The following is a 12,335-nucleotide window of genomic DNA, read 5'->3' on the forward strand; positions in this document are numbered from 1 at the left end:
GCTTGTTTGCACTGCAAACCACATTAGAGGTTATTTTTGTATCATCTCATCAGCCTGATATGATTACGATATGATCATAATCATATCATACTGATGTTGTCATTAGCACAGCTGTTAGGTTGAGTCCAGGGAATGGACAATGCATTACAGTAAAATATCAGTTGCACAATTTGCAATTTTTCCGTTTTGTCTGACCAAATTATTTTTATATTTGATTCAAAGTTTGTTCACAAGTAAACTCCCTTGTTCAAAGGCGGAACTGGCATTGCAATTCAGACCGGGGTTAATATGATAATTATACGATTATAATCCATCGACTAATGACATTATCTGCGCTCTTTGAAAGCCTCTATAGATCTCAACTTCTATCCAATCGACTTCATTTGTTTCTCTGCTCATCAGACCTTTTCCATTGGGGTCTTCCATGGTCCCCGCCAGAGGCACTGTGGACCCAGTGAGGGGGTCGACCTGAGAGCCCAGGACCGGCACGCTCAGGCCAGACCCCATGGGGTCGGGGTACTCCAGCCCCAGCAGAGCTGTCACACACATGTCACATCCTGGGAGCTGCATGAGGCCTGGCGTGGACAGATTCAGTCAGCAGGTTATTACTGTGGATTATATCACATCATTATCGAATACTTGACTCTGATTGGTCGATAATTGGGAACCTGTGCCTTTCAACAGAACTGCATATAAATTATTTTTTATTATTTTTTATTTTTATTATGTTGCAATAATGGGCACCACTGTGTAGTTTCTTACTTCCTTATTTATACACAGAGCTGTTGTTTTTCAGTGGATAGGGAAACAAAAATTGGATATGATTCGAGATAAGCAGAGTTCAGTTTAGTTCATGTTCCTTTAGCTAACCTAAGCTTAGCAGAGTTAAAATCAGTGATGGTGCAGCATACACAGAAAATAACTATTCAGATATAATAGCTAGACAAAGTGGGTAGACAGATGTGGGGTAGCAAATTAGGCAAAACAGACGAAAGAGCAAGGGTAAATTAGACCCAGGAAAACATTGTGAACCGCAGGGTATAAAGGCAATGGCCAAACATAAGAACTAGGCCCAATGGCAGCAAATGACATGGTGGTAAATAGGTAACTGACTATCAATGGAAAATAAGTATTTCAATTAAAAAATGTCCATTACATTGTATTATTCTAGACCCTTTGGTGATTGACATTCGTCTATATTTTGATTAGCAAAATGTCCCTCGACATAAAAAGGATTTCAGAATGATGGCATTTATTATTTCTCATTTGCTTTTTACTTTTTTTATTTTTTATTATGTTGCATTAATGGGCACCACTATGTAGTTTATTACTTCCTTATTTATACATGAGCTGTTGTTTTTCAGTGGATAGGGAAACAAAAATTGGATATGATTCGAGATAAGCAGAGTTCAGTTTAATTCATGTTCCTTTACCTAACCTAAGCTTAGCAGAGTTAAAATCAGTGATGGTGTAGCATACACAGAAAATAACTATTCAGATGTAATAGCTAGACAAAGTGGGTAGACAGATGTGGGGTAGCAAATTAGGCAAAACAGACAAAAGAGCAAGGGTAAATTAGACCCAGGAAAACATTGTGAACCGCAGGGTATAAAGGCAATGGCCAAACATAAGAACTAGGCCCAATGGCAGCAAATGACATGGTGACATGGTGGTAGATAGGTTACTGACTATCAATGGAAAATAAGTATTTTAATTTAAAAATGTCCATTACATTGTATTATTGTAGACCCTTTGGTGATTGACATTTGTCTATATTTTGATTAGCAAAATGTCCCTCGACATAAAAAGGATTTCAGAATGATGGCATTTTTTATTTCTCATTTGTCTACACAGTGAGCATATTGGGATGATAGAATTTGTAGACACTAATTCGTTTTTGGGATCATTGTTAGCTTTGTGTACACAGTATGTGGTCTCAATTTGGAACTAATCAATGTGCAATCATTGTGCCGTGTGTAAATACTGTAGGCAGCAGCTGAAAGCATAAGCAAAGCTCTACTGGGCTCTTGTGGTTATTAGTATTTTTAATCAGGCTGGTCGTGGCAGAAATGCGACAGCAGTTAGAGGCCATAGATGCTGGACAGTTAATTTGGGTGCAGTGGAGCTGACAGTAATTCACTAGGAGTGGTCTGTCTTTTTACCTAGCTAATTATCAGCTCCCATGATTAATGCTGACATCCCATGGGATTGTCCCCCTGTTTCTCCCATCCACACAGAGTTCAGGACCATGGAGGTTCGACGTACATAAATAAAATGTAAATGCAACGAAGATAGATCATCATTGTCACTAGAAGACATAAGCCAAATAAATCAGATGCTGAGCTGATCGAGTGGCATATATTGCGGCACAGACTTTGGTGTAATTGTAATAAAAATTAGAACTGAGACACAGCTGTATTTTAGATCTGATATACTTTTACTGGGGTATTTTTTTATTGTTTTCAAATTACTTATGTGGCATGTTTTGTGCTGTAACGTGGGCTTTCTGCAGCAAGAATAACCCATAAGTAATTGATCTTCTGAATCAGAATTTGACTACAAATCAATAAATACCTTTCCCTAAACCTTTTTGTAATTTGATGGCTATATATTGGCTAATATTTACAAGACCACACCCTGAACCTCCTCTCACCCAGAGTGCCCCCGTCCCTCTGTAGGCCAGAGCTCCAGTCAATCAGGATCTGGAGGCGTGTCTGCAGCTGCAGCAGGCAGTGAAGGCTCCTCCCCCAGGCCATCTCCAGATCCCTGGCAGCGGCCTTCACATGGTCAACATGGCTGCCAGCATGCCCCCTCTCACTGCCCGACGTCCAGCCCTCTGTCAGACCCTTCAAGAGATTCAGCACTGTGGCCCGGGATGACAGCACCTGCTCAAAGAAAGCCCCCCCCCTCAGGCCATCACTCTATTATTTATAGACTTTATGAAACTCTAAGCACTTTTCTTCTGATATATATTAATTCATATTTGCTTCAGGCATATGATTTCTGAACATTACTACATCATTCAAAGCATGCCAGCATAAATCCTGCCCATCTTGAGAGGTTATAGTCTTTCCTCATTTTATTTTTTTTACATTTTATGCGAGCAAAACGGGAGGAGAAAGACAGAATATACAATATTTACAATATCCAATCTTTGTATTCTGTCGATAGTTGTGTAACCTGTCCAAATGTTTACTAGGGTAAAGTAAAGTTTACCTTGCTGTCAAGGAATGCCTGAAATCCTCCTGCGTGAGGCACCATCTGGCCCGCCCTTAAACTGGCCCCACCCACTCTCGCCAGCCGTCCACTCATAGGCTCCATGAATGAATCAGCCAGGACAACCCCGCCCACTGGCACAACTATTCCTAAAACAACAACATCCAAACATTACGTTACAGTGGCTCGATTAAGCAGCACAAACAAACCCTAACTTGGCATGATAATGTGCCATGAGGCGTGCCAAAATACTTCATCTGACCTGTCATTGGGTCCAGGCTGACTCCGGTGGTCAGCATCATGCTGCCTGTACGCGGGTCCAAGAAGGGTGAACCCATCTGTATGTGCTGCCGGAGCCCAGTGAGAGGGCAGGCATACAGCCCTCCCAGTGGGTACACTAGCCCACTCTGGGGGTGGATGGTGACCCCAAGGATGGGCACTGGGACCCCAGTGACCGGGTCTGCCATGGGGGCCCCGAGCTGCAGTCTCTGGCCTGGCCTCAGGCCTCTGAGCTTGGAGCACGGCATGGGCTGGTTGGAGTGGCGCAAGGTTGGGTAGGGAACGAAGGGCAGGAGCGGGACCTCACACTTCCTGTTGTCGTCTGCAGACGAAAGATTGATGTCACTGTTTGTTCTATGGCGGCAGAGAACATTGAAATAACCACAACACATAAAACAAATGAAAACAAATTATAAACATACAAACAAACATTTTGTTGAAACAAAAGTGTGGCAATGTTGCCGGATCCACTGACCTATTGGATGTTACCCACCACTAGCTGTACCCCTGGATCGCATTTTGTATGGAATGGTTGATACAAAATACTTAATGCTTCAAACCTGTAATGTGCTGCGCAGGACATCGGAACCATAGTCTTACCTGGTTTTACTCTGCACAGGTCGGTAGTGCATACAAGAGCAGAACAGGCAGGGTCATAGGCCACATTGCCATGTATGGGCATGACCCTGCCCGTGTGGGGGTGAAGGAAGTAGTCGGGGGGCACTGGCATGATGTGTCCGCCCCCTAGCAGCATATGGCAGTTAGGAGCAGGCCTCATTAGACCAGTCACTGCATCAGTATGCACCGCTCCCTCTCTCAGTGACTCCCCCGCACGACCTGCAGAGGAGCAGTAATAATAATAATAATAATAATACATTTAATTTAGAGGCGCCTTTCAAGACACCCAAGGTCACCTTACAGAGCATATAGTCATCATTCAAAACTATGTAAAACAGACTAGGAATAAAAGGAAAACAGAGGTTAAACATGAAGAATAATAATAATTAATAACACTCAAAGACGCCTAAAGTGAAGGGGGGACCTCACTAACCACCACCAATATGTACAGTACAGTGCTTCCTGGTTGTTTGCTAGGGTTGGGTTTTGTTTGGCGGCCATTTTGTGCTGACCCCACGTTTCTGTGAATGGATCGTGAAACCACAGCTCGGTTCAGTGCTTCTTCATGAAGAAGAGGGTGAGGAGATGCTAACTGCTCTATTTGTCAAGGTTTGTTTGCCTTATTGGTGGAAGCTATATGTTGTGTGCACTAATAGATGGCATTTTTTTAATGCAGTTTGAGTCAATTGTTTGACTTCAGTTTTTATCAGTGGCCTCTATTTTAATATTAGTGTTGACCACCACTAGATGGTGTTGTTTATCTTTAAAATATTTAAATGATGTCAGGCAAACAAAATGTAACTTTTACTGCTTGACTTATTTATGGTAAGCCTATTAATAATAGTGAGTTGACAAACAGATGGCGTTGTTTAACTTAAAGAGTTGTATTAAAGTCATAGCTCTCCATTACAGGGTAAAGTCACCCAAAGCTGAATTTAAATGTTTGTAAAAAGTGTAGCAGATGCTCATTCTTAAAAATAAAAAAATCGATGTGTGAATTTGTATCTACTTCAATGATTCATGCACTTTTCGCTGTATATCTTCGTTGTTGAATGAACTTACTGTAAATTGCTTTGGACGAAAGTGTCTGCTTAATAAGTGCAATGCAATGTAATAATGTAAATATGTGCCATTATTTGTGCCAGCATAAGCCTTACTTTTAGCAGTAGCCTTAGTGCTAGGCTCACCAATAATGTGCTCCTTCGTGAGCACCGTCCCGGTGTCTGGGCACAGTAGCCTAGCCCCTGTACCATCTCCCAGCATTCCCCAGGCCCCCAGCCGCTTGGACTCTGCAGACACCAGCTCCTCCATCTCCTCCACCAGCGACAACACTCTCTGCACCACACTGATCCATCAAATATAAGAAAGTCTTAGTTATTTTGGTTAAAACAGCTGTTTGCCGAGCAACATATGGGACATTGGGCTCTACTTCATGTTGATGATTCCCACATTAACATCACAGGCTTGATACTATTGACTACATTCATAATGAGTAGCCTACTATCATGATTTAAAATCAGGAGCGTTGTAATTAGAATACTTAGCGGAGTGTTGGCTGAGTTGTAATTAGCATAGACTCAAGTGGATCCTCCGGTTAACTGATTAACGTCATCAAGATGGAGCCACTACCTTGGAAGGGCTTCTTCCCCAAGGAGCTGGGGAGGGTCACAGGTCCTGGCCAGGAGCCTGGTGCACTCCTTCAGGCGGGCTGTGAACACATTGTGGACCCTCTTCTGGATCTGACCCTCTTGTTGGAGCACCTGGAGGACCTCATTACAATGCGTCAATACAGCCAAATGGCCTTGGCCTTCCTCCATGAAATCATTTTTTCAGTTTTTTGATTGGACTGATACTAATTGATTCAACCGGTGGTTATTTGGTTTGTATTCTGTCATCGGCTAGGGATGTGTTCATGCAATGATTTGCATGAGACGTGACGTCAGCAGTCCTACTAGATTATAGCAGAGCCTCCGATGAGAGACTACACAGAGACCGGGCCGGAAACCAGAAACTGCAAGGGGCGGGGTTACACCTTCTTTCCTGTTAAGTTGCGGAGATACTTTCCTCTAAGATACTGACTCTTTTTAACCCATTAACCCAGATTCGGCCATCCAACTTTAGGTATTCATTTGGTAAAAGGTGATTTGTGGGACAACGAGAGGAAGTGTGTGTGTGTGTGTGTGTGTGTGTGTGTGTGTGTGTGTGTGTGTGTGTGTGTGTGTGTGTGTGTGTGTTTATCTTGCGATGTCACATCAACGAACCTGCAGTTGAAAGTCAAGCAGTACCCTGAGCTGCGTGGCCTTGGACTGCCGGCGTCCAGCCTCTCTCTCCACCTCCCTCCTGAGCCTGTCATAGCCTTCTGCTCCCCTCTCCTCTACGGGCAAGTGTGGGCGGAGCAAGCTCAGTTTCTCCAGCACCCCCTGGTACAGCTCCTTCACCTATAGGCCGGAACACACACACAAGGTGCATCGACCTTATACATTGTCGTATACTGAGCTCACACACCAAGTTTGACCTACTCTCCTTACACGTTTATCACCTAGGCCGCCCCGAGGACTGTTACCGCCAACTCTCTGTCTGGCCAAAGCACAAAAACAGGAACTAGCCGAAGGTGGAGAGAGGGGTGTGGCTGCTGAAACTGAGACATCCAATCTGTTTCCATTTACTTGACCTTTGCCAAGGGGACTTAATAGAATTTGGGAGCAATGACACGAATCGGATAAGAAAAAGAGATATCAGAGCTAAAAGTGCCAGCAGGGATGGAGGGAGGGAATTGAATCAAGCACTGTTCATGTTTTGATAGATTGATTGTGTTGTCAGTAATTAACCTAGTACATTGAATCATGTTTCTGTCTAACCTGTGTGAATGATGAGAGTTGTGTGTGTGTGTGTGTGTGTGTGTGTGTGTGTGTGTGTGTGTGTGTGTGTGTGTGTGTGTGTGCGTGTGTGTGCGTGAGCGCGTGCGAGTGGGTTTCTGTGAGTGTGTGCGTGCAAGTTTGCGCATGTGTGTGTGTGTGTGTGTGTGAGTGTGTGTGCGCACGTTTGTGTGTGCGTGCGTGCATGTGTGTGTGCGTGTGCATGCATGGGTGTGTGTCGGATGCTGACCTCGGTGGTGAGCTGTCCCAGGTGGGACGTGACGGACAGGCTCTGCTTCAGCAGGAGGTTATAAAAGGTGTTGGTGCTGAAGGCTTCCAGGTCCACCTGCTTCTCATAATCCCAGAACTCATCGGTCGGCTCCGCACACCCCACTGGACCAAAGACACACAAACACACACACATTCACACATACACAAACAGGTATTCAGACAAACACATGCACACGCACACTCACACACATTTACACACATGTACATACCCAAGTACACAGGCAGACAAGCCTAGCATCAGTATAATTGGTAATTCAGCATTTACGGAAATTTGATTTACCTTAGTACACAAACAACACAAAGTTTATCACTTGAATTAACCTGTATTATCCCACCATGAAGCATGCAATGTTTTTTTATTTTTCCACCGAATAAGTCCTTGTTTACATGAAGAAGGCGTTTCTGTACACACCTTGACGAGAGTCATAAAAGCACATACTTTCCGCAGGATTGGGGCCGAAGGGTAAACACATGAGGGACTTTAATTACGAGGCCGTCTCATTTAGTCCCACGAGAAATCGGTGAAGAAAAAACTACATCGTCTACACTGTCTGGGCCCCTGAGTCAACTCGATGGACTCCACATAAATTTCCCGCATTAGCCCCTTGGTTTTGCCCCTGAGCTGAGATCAATGAGAAAATAACCTATAAATGATTTATAATTTGTATGTAGTCCTTGTATTTTTCAGCTAAGCTAATTGTTTTCCGTAACCCTGAATTATAAATTCAAGACAAGAAAAGGAAAACACAACAACATCCTGAGTTCTAATTGAGACCATTGTACGGCCAGCCATGTGTGTGTCTATTCTGTGTAAGCATTAGAGACCCAGGGTCCTTAAAGCAGTGTTATATGTTATGCAAATTAAGAATGTTATATATGCAATGGCCATTAGACTATAGTAAATCTATTTGCCTTTGTGGTGTAAGTTAGAGTAAGGATACTCAATATGTGTGTGTGTGTGTGTGTGTGTGTGTGTGTGTGTGTGTGTGTGTGTGTGTGTGTGTGTGTGTGTGTGTGTGTGTGTGTGTGTGTGTGTGTGCATGTGTGTGTGCATGTGTGAGTGTGTGCATGTGTGCGCGAGGGTCTTCGGTACTGTGTTTGTGTGTCTCTGTCTGTGTTAGTTTGTATTCTTCACCTGACCCTATGGTATCTTGTGTCTCTCTGGCTTGCTGGTTTCTATGGGTCCTTTTGAATGATGTCAACCTTGAACCCTTTGAAGAGTAATCCGCCATGCAGTAGGCCAGCGATGTCACACGGTACATCGCATTGATTGGCTTCTTCTCTGGCCAACCGTATTCACGAAACAGGACCTACAGATGTGATTGGACATCATTACGACAAAGACATTTCAAAATCTGCCCCCCAGAATGAATGAAATCTGGATGGCCATTCCCTCTTGTGAGGAATCACTGGAGGCTAGATTTTGAAATCACTGCTAATGGCTAATCACACTCACATTTTGTGGTAAAATAGGAGCCTTTTAAAAATCGGGGATTTATGCTGTTACTGTGTGTGTATATTTAGAGAGAGCGAGAGAGAGCGAGAGCGAGAGCGCGCGCGCGCGCGCGAGAGAGAGAGAGAGAGAGAGAGAGAGAGAGAGAGAGAGAGAGAGAGAGAGAGAAGAGAGAGATAATGTACTTACTAGCATTGTCACACACAAACACATGAGCAGCACAGCGCCGGAAAGCAGTCCGCCTGTGACCGCCCAATCAGGTCGCAGTAGCAGGGCGTGTTTCCTCCTGATGCCGACCCTGGTCAGGTGACCGGGTGAGGACGCTAAAAAAGGCTCTGGCTCGTAACACTGGCCCCCGGCTGGCATCACCCGCACATACTGAGGGACAACATGAGGGCCCATTAGCTTGACTAGTGGCCCCCCATACTGAGGGACAACATGAGGGCCCCTTAGCTTGACTAGTGGCCCCCCATACTGAGGGACAACATGAGGGCCCCTTAGCTTGACTAGTGGCCCCCCATACTGAGGGACAACATGAGGGGGCCTTAGCTTGACTAGTGGCCCCCCATACTGAGGGACAACATGAGGGGGCCTTAGCTTGGCTAGTGGCCCCTCATGTCTTTTTGTGTACCACATCAACATCAAAGGAAATTGAAATAATGATGATGATGATGATGACGACGAAGATGATGCTGATGATGCTGATGATGATGATGATGATGATGATGATGATGATGATGATAATAGTGATTATTGATGGAAAATTATAGGCTCTCGGCCAAGGGCATAGGTTTGGTCTGGGCTTTTGTGGGGTCACTACCAAGACCCCCCCCATAACGTATGATGCACGCCTGACTTTAACATTGTTTGATGCATTATCTGCTGATGCATATGCAGTAAAACATTTAGTATAGCACCATACCAATACCAAAAGACGATTCCGTCCACCTATTAAATAATAAAACAGATCTGTCTCAAAAGACGTCTTTACACTGCCAAATATGCCCGTCTTAGGCTCGCCTTTTTCCCGGCAAGTTCGCACGTTTACACTGCGCGAGGAGGTAAATTGCCGGCTTGAGCTAGCACCCCAATTTACCTTCCCGGACCCTACACACAAGCTGGAGAAGGGCATGTGTTCATTCTATTGAAGTCTACGCAATACTATTGTATAGCCTACTATTGTTTAGGGCCCGACCGATATTGATTTTTGAGTGCCGATGCCGATGCCGATTATTTTCAGAGAAAAATTACGATTACGATTTAATCGGCCGATTAAAAAACAAAAAACAAAAAAAAAAACATATAAAACGTAGTTTTTGATACCTTAAATATACTTTAAACACTTTTGACGAATATGTGAATTGAATGCAGAACCTTTGAGTGTTTTAGAATACATTTACAGTCAAATGAGTGTAATGTAAAATGTAAAATAAATAACTAACTCCCAATGTGCTGCGCTCGTGAGCAGTGACTAACACATGCGTGCTGAGCAGTATGGTCTCACCGTTAGAGTCTACAGTATAACAAATGAACATGGCCTGGGACCTAAAGAAAAACAGGCACAACATGCTCAAACAACGCGTCTTGTGTACATTGGTGAGGTGAGCGCGCAGCTGCCTGAGCGAGCGTGCTTTCATGTTGTATGGTAAAATTCAATCTCCTCTTTTTTACTCCAGCTAAAGTTGTTAGTTAGCAAGGCGAGTAGGAGCGCAATCTGCAGGATACTAATCGCAATAACATGTAAAAAAAAAAAAAAAAAAAATTATAATCGGTTGTAATCTGCGTCTTTTTGGCCGATGCCGATTATTTTCAAAAAGGCTATAATCGGCCGATTAAATCGGCAGGCCGATAAATCGGTCGGGCCCTACTATTGTTGTTTTTATAATTGCCATTTCACTATTTTCCTCAAATTCATGCGCTGAATAGTGATCTGGTTGTGCATGATTGCGTTTGTGTGCGTGTGTGTCTGTTGGGTTATCTGGATTATATAGGATGTAGCAAGCAAGTGATAACCAGATAAGACAGTGAAAACAGCGAGCTGCTGATCATCATGGGAGAGAAAGTGATGCAGGCGCATTAAACGAAGACGGGAAGAGATGGTGCGATATACGAGAAAGACGCAGGGGAACTTTCCTTACGGGAAGACGCGACCGTACCGGCTTGGCAGTGTAAAAGGGAAGACGTATGTTGGGAGTTGGTACCGAAATGGGAATTTTACCCTTTGTGTAACGCATGAGGCGCTTATTTTTCGTTTCAACCTGAATATTGGTGGGGACATTTCAGTCGTCATTTGACATTGAAGGGGACACGTCCTTAGGTCCCCACGCAAATGCTCTTGCCATTACTAGTAAACCAATAAACCCGTACAGTAAAGAACCACATGTTTCAATGCCATCATCTTATGTACACATATATGATGCATGAAGTGAGAACATGTGAACAGTTAAATGTATCCGTTTCCATTTACCCTCTTCATGGTCGCTGCTATCAGAGCTAATCACAAACCATGGACCCAAATCATGGTGCTGTAGTTACCATCTGTTTGTACTGATTGCTGCTAAGCTTCAGGACATATGTTCCAGGCATGCTGAATACCAGGGGAAACAGGGTGGGAGGAGGCGAGGACAGGGCCAGCTCGTCCGCCAGCAGGGTAAATACACCCCAGTCGAAATCACGGTTTGTGTTGAAGAGATTGGCACTGAAAGACAGAAGGCCAATGGGACCACATGAGGCAGCAATACTAAATTGTTGCAGATTTTCACGGCCATAAAACAAAAAGCAAGAATGTAACAATAATCATGGATTCCAATAACAATGAATTAATGCATTTCAGTATTAATTACAGTGAATTCAATAAATTATGGTTTATTGATAATTTAATTGATGTAGCAATGAATGAACTTGCCGTAATGAACAAATTAATAAATAGATTGAATAACATAACGCAATGAATTAATTGATAGATGGATTGATGAATTCGGCATTATTACCAATGAATGAATGAGGGAATGAATGGGATCGGTGCTCCTCACTCACATGTCATACTGGGGGTAGTAGTGTGTGGTGACAGTGAAGAGCAAGACGTCCCCCAGCTGGAGACACGCTGTGGGGTTCATGACCCCACTGACAGCAGGCACGTCATTTAAACTGCCCCAGCCAACATTACTTGAGGCTCCGCCCTCATCGCTGGTGTTTTTATCTTGATGCCCATGGGTTGTAGCCTCAGAATCCCCATCTATTCAACAATAACAGAATTAAACAGACATCATTACACAAATCCCCATTGGTACCATGATCAAATCTAGGAGCAGACTTTGATCCGTCTGTTTAAACAGGGACATTACTTGAAAACGAGTAATTATCTGTTTCTAGCACTTCCAGTCCTGTACGCTCGTCCTGTCTGCCAGTGGGGAACAATGCATGGAGCTCCTTTGGGATGCCGCTGAGTAGGCCAAGAAAGCCTGCCACTGAAAATAGAGAAGAGAGAGAAGGAGAGAGAGAGAGAGAGAGAGAGAGAGAGAGAGAGAGAGAGAGAGGGAGAGGGAGGGAGAGGGAGAGGGAGAGGGAGAGAGAGAGAGAGAGAGAGAGGGAGAGGGAGAGGGAGAGGGAGAGGGAGAGGGAGA

The 12,335-nt window shown here is 44.0% G+C and overlaps 1 protein-coding gene across 2 annotated transcripts in view; it reads right to left on the minus strand.

The window, feature by feature from the left end:
* Window positions 1-12,335, minus strand: part of LOC132474644 (uncharacterized) — a 39,767-nt gene that overhangs the window by 21,243 nt on the left and 6,189 nt on the right. For both annotated transcript variants that reach the window (XM_060075444.1, XM_060075443.1), the window contains exons 6-19: window positions 12,057-12,179; window positions 11,749-11,947; window positions 11,248-11,410; window positions 8,902-9,090; window positions 8,395-8,569; window positions 7,219-7,361; window positions 6,375-6,551; window positions 5,743-5,873; window positions 5,301-5,458; window positions 4,096-4,332; window positions 3,479-3,817; window positions 3,217-3,365; window positions 2,654-2,885; window positions 405-575 (exon numbers count right to left, since the gene is read on the minus strand). In XM_060075444.1, coding sequence (XP_059931427.1) covers window positions 405-575; window positions 2,654-2,885; window positions 3,217-3,365; window positions 3,479-3,817; window positions 4,096-4,332; window positions 5,301-5,458; window positions 5,743-5,873; window positions 6,375-6,551; window positions 7,219-7,361; window positions 8,395-8,569; window positions 8,902-9,090; window positions 11,248-11,410; window positions 11,749-11,947; window positions 12,057-12,179 — 2,586 coding nt within the window. The remainder of the gene's footprint in view (window positions 1-404; window positions 576-2,653; window positions 2,886-3,216; window positions 3,366-3,478; window positions 3,818-4,095; window positions 4,333-5,300; window positions 5,459-5,742; window positions 5,874-6,374; window positions 6,552-7,218; window positions 7,362-8,394; window positions 8,570-8,901; window positions 9,091-11,247; window positions 11,411-11,748; window positions 11,948-12,056; window positions 12,180-12,335) is intronic.

Source organism: Gadus macrocephalus, chromosome 16, assembly GCF_031168955.1.
Source record: "Gadus macrocephalus chromosome 16, ASM3116895v1".
In the NCBI taxonomy this organism is placed as follows: Eukaryota; Metazoa; Chordata; class Actinopteri; order Gadiformes; family Gadidae; genus Gadus; species Gadus macrocephalus.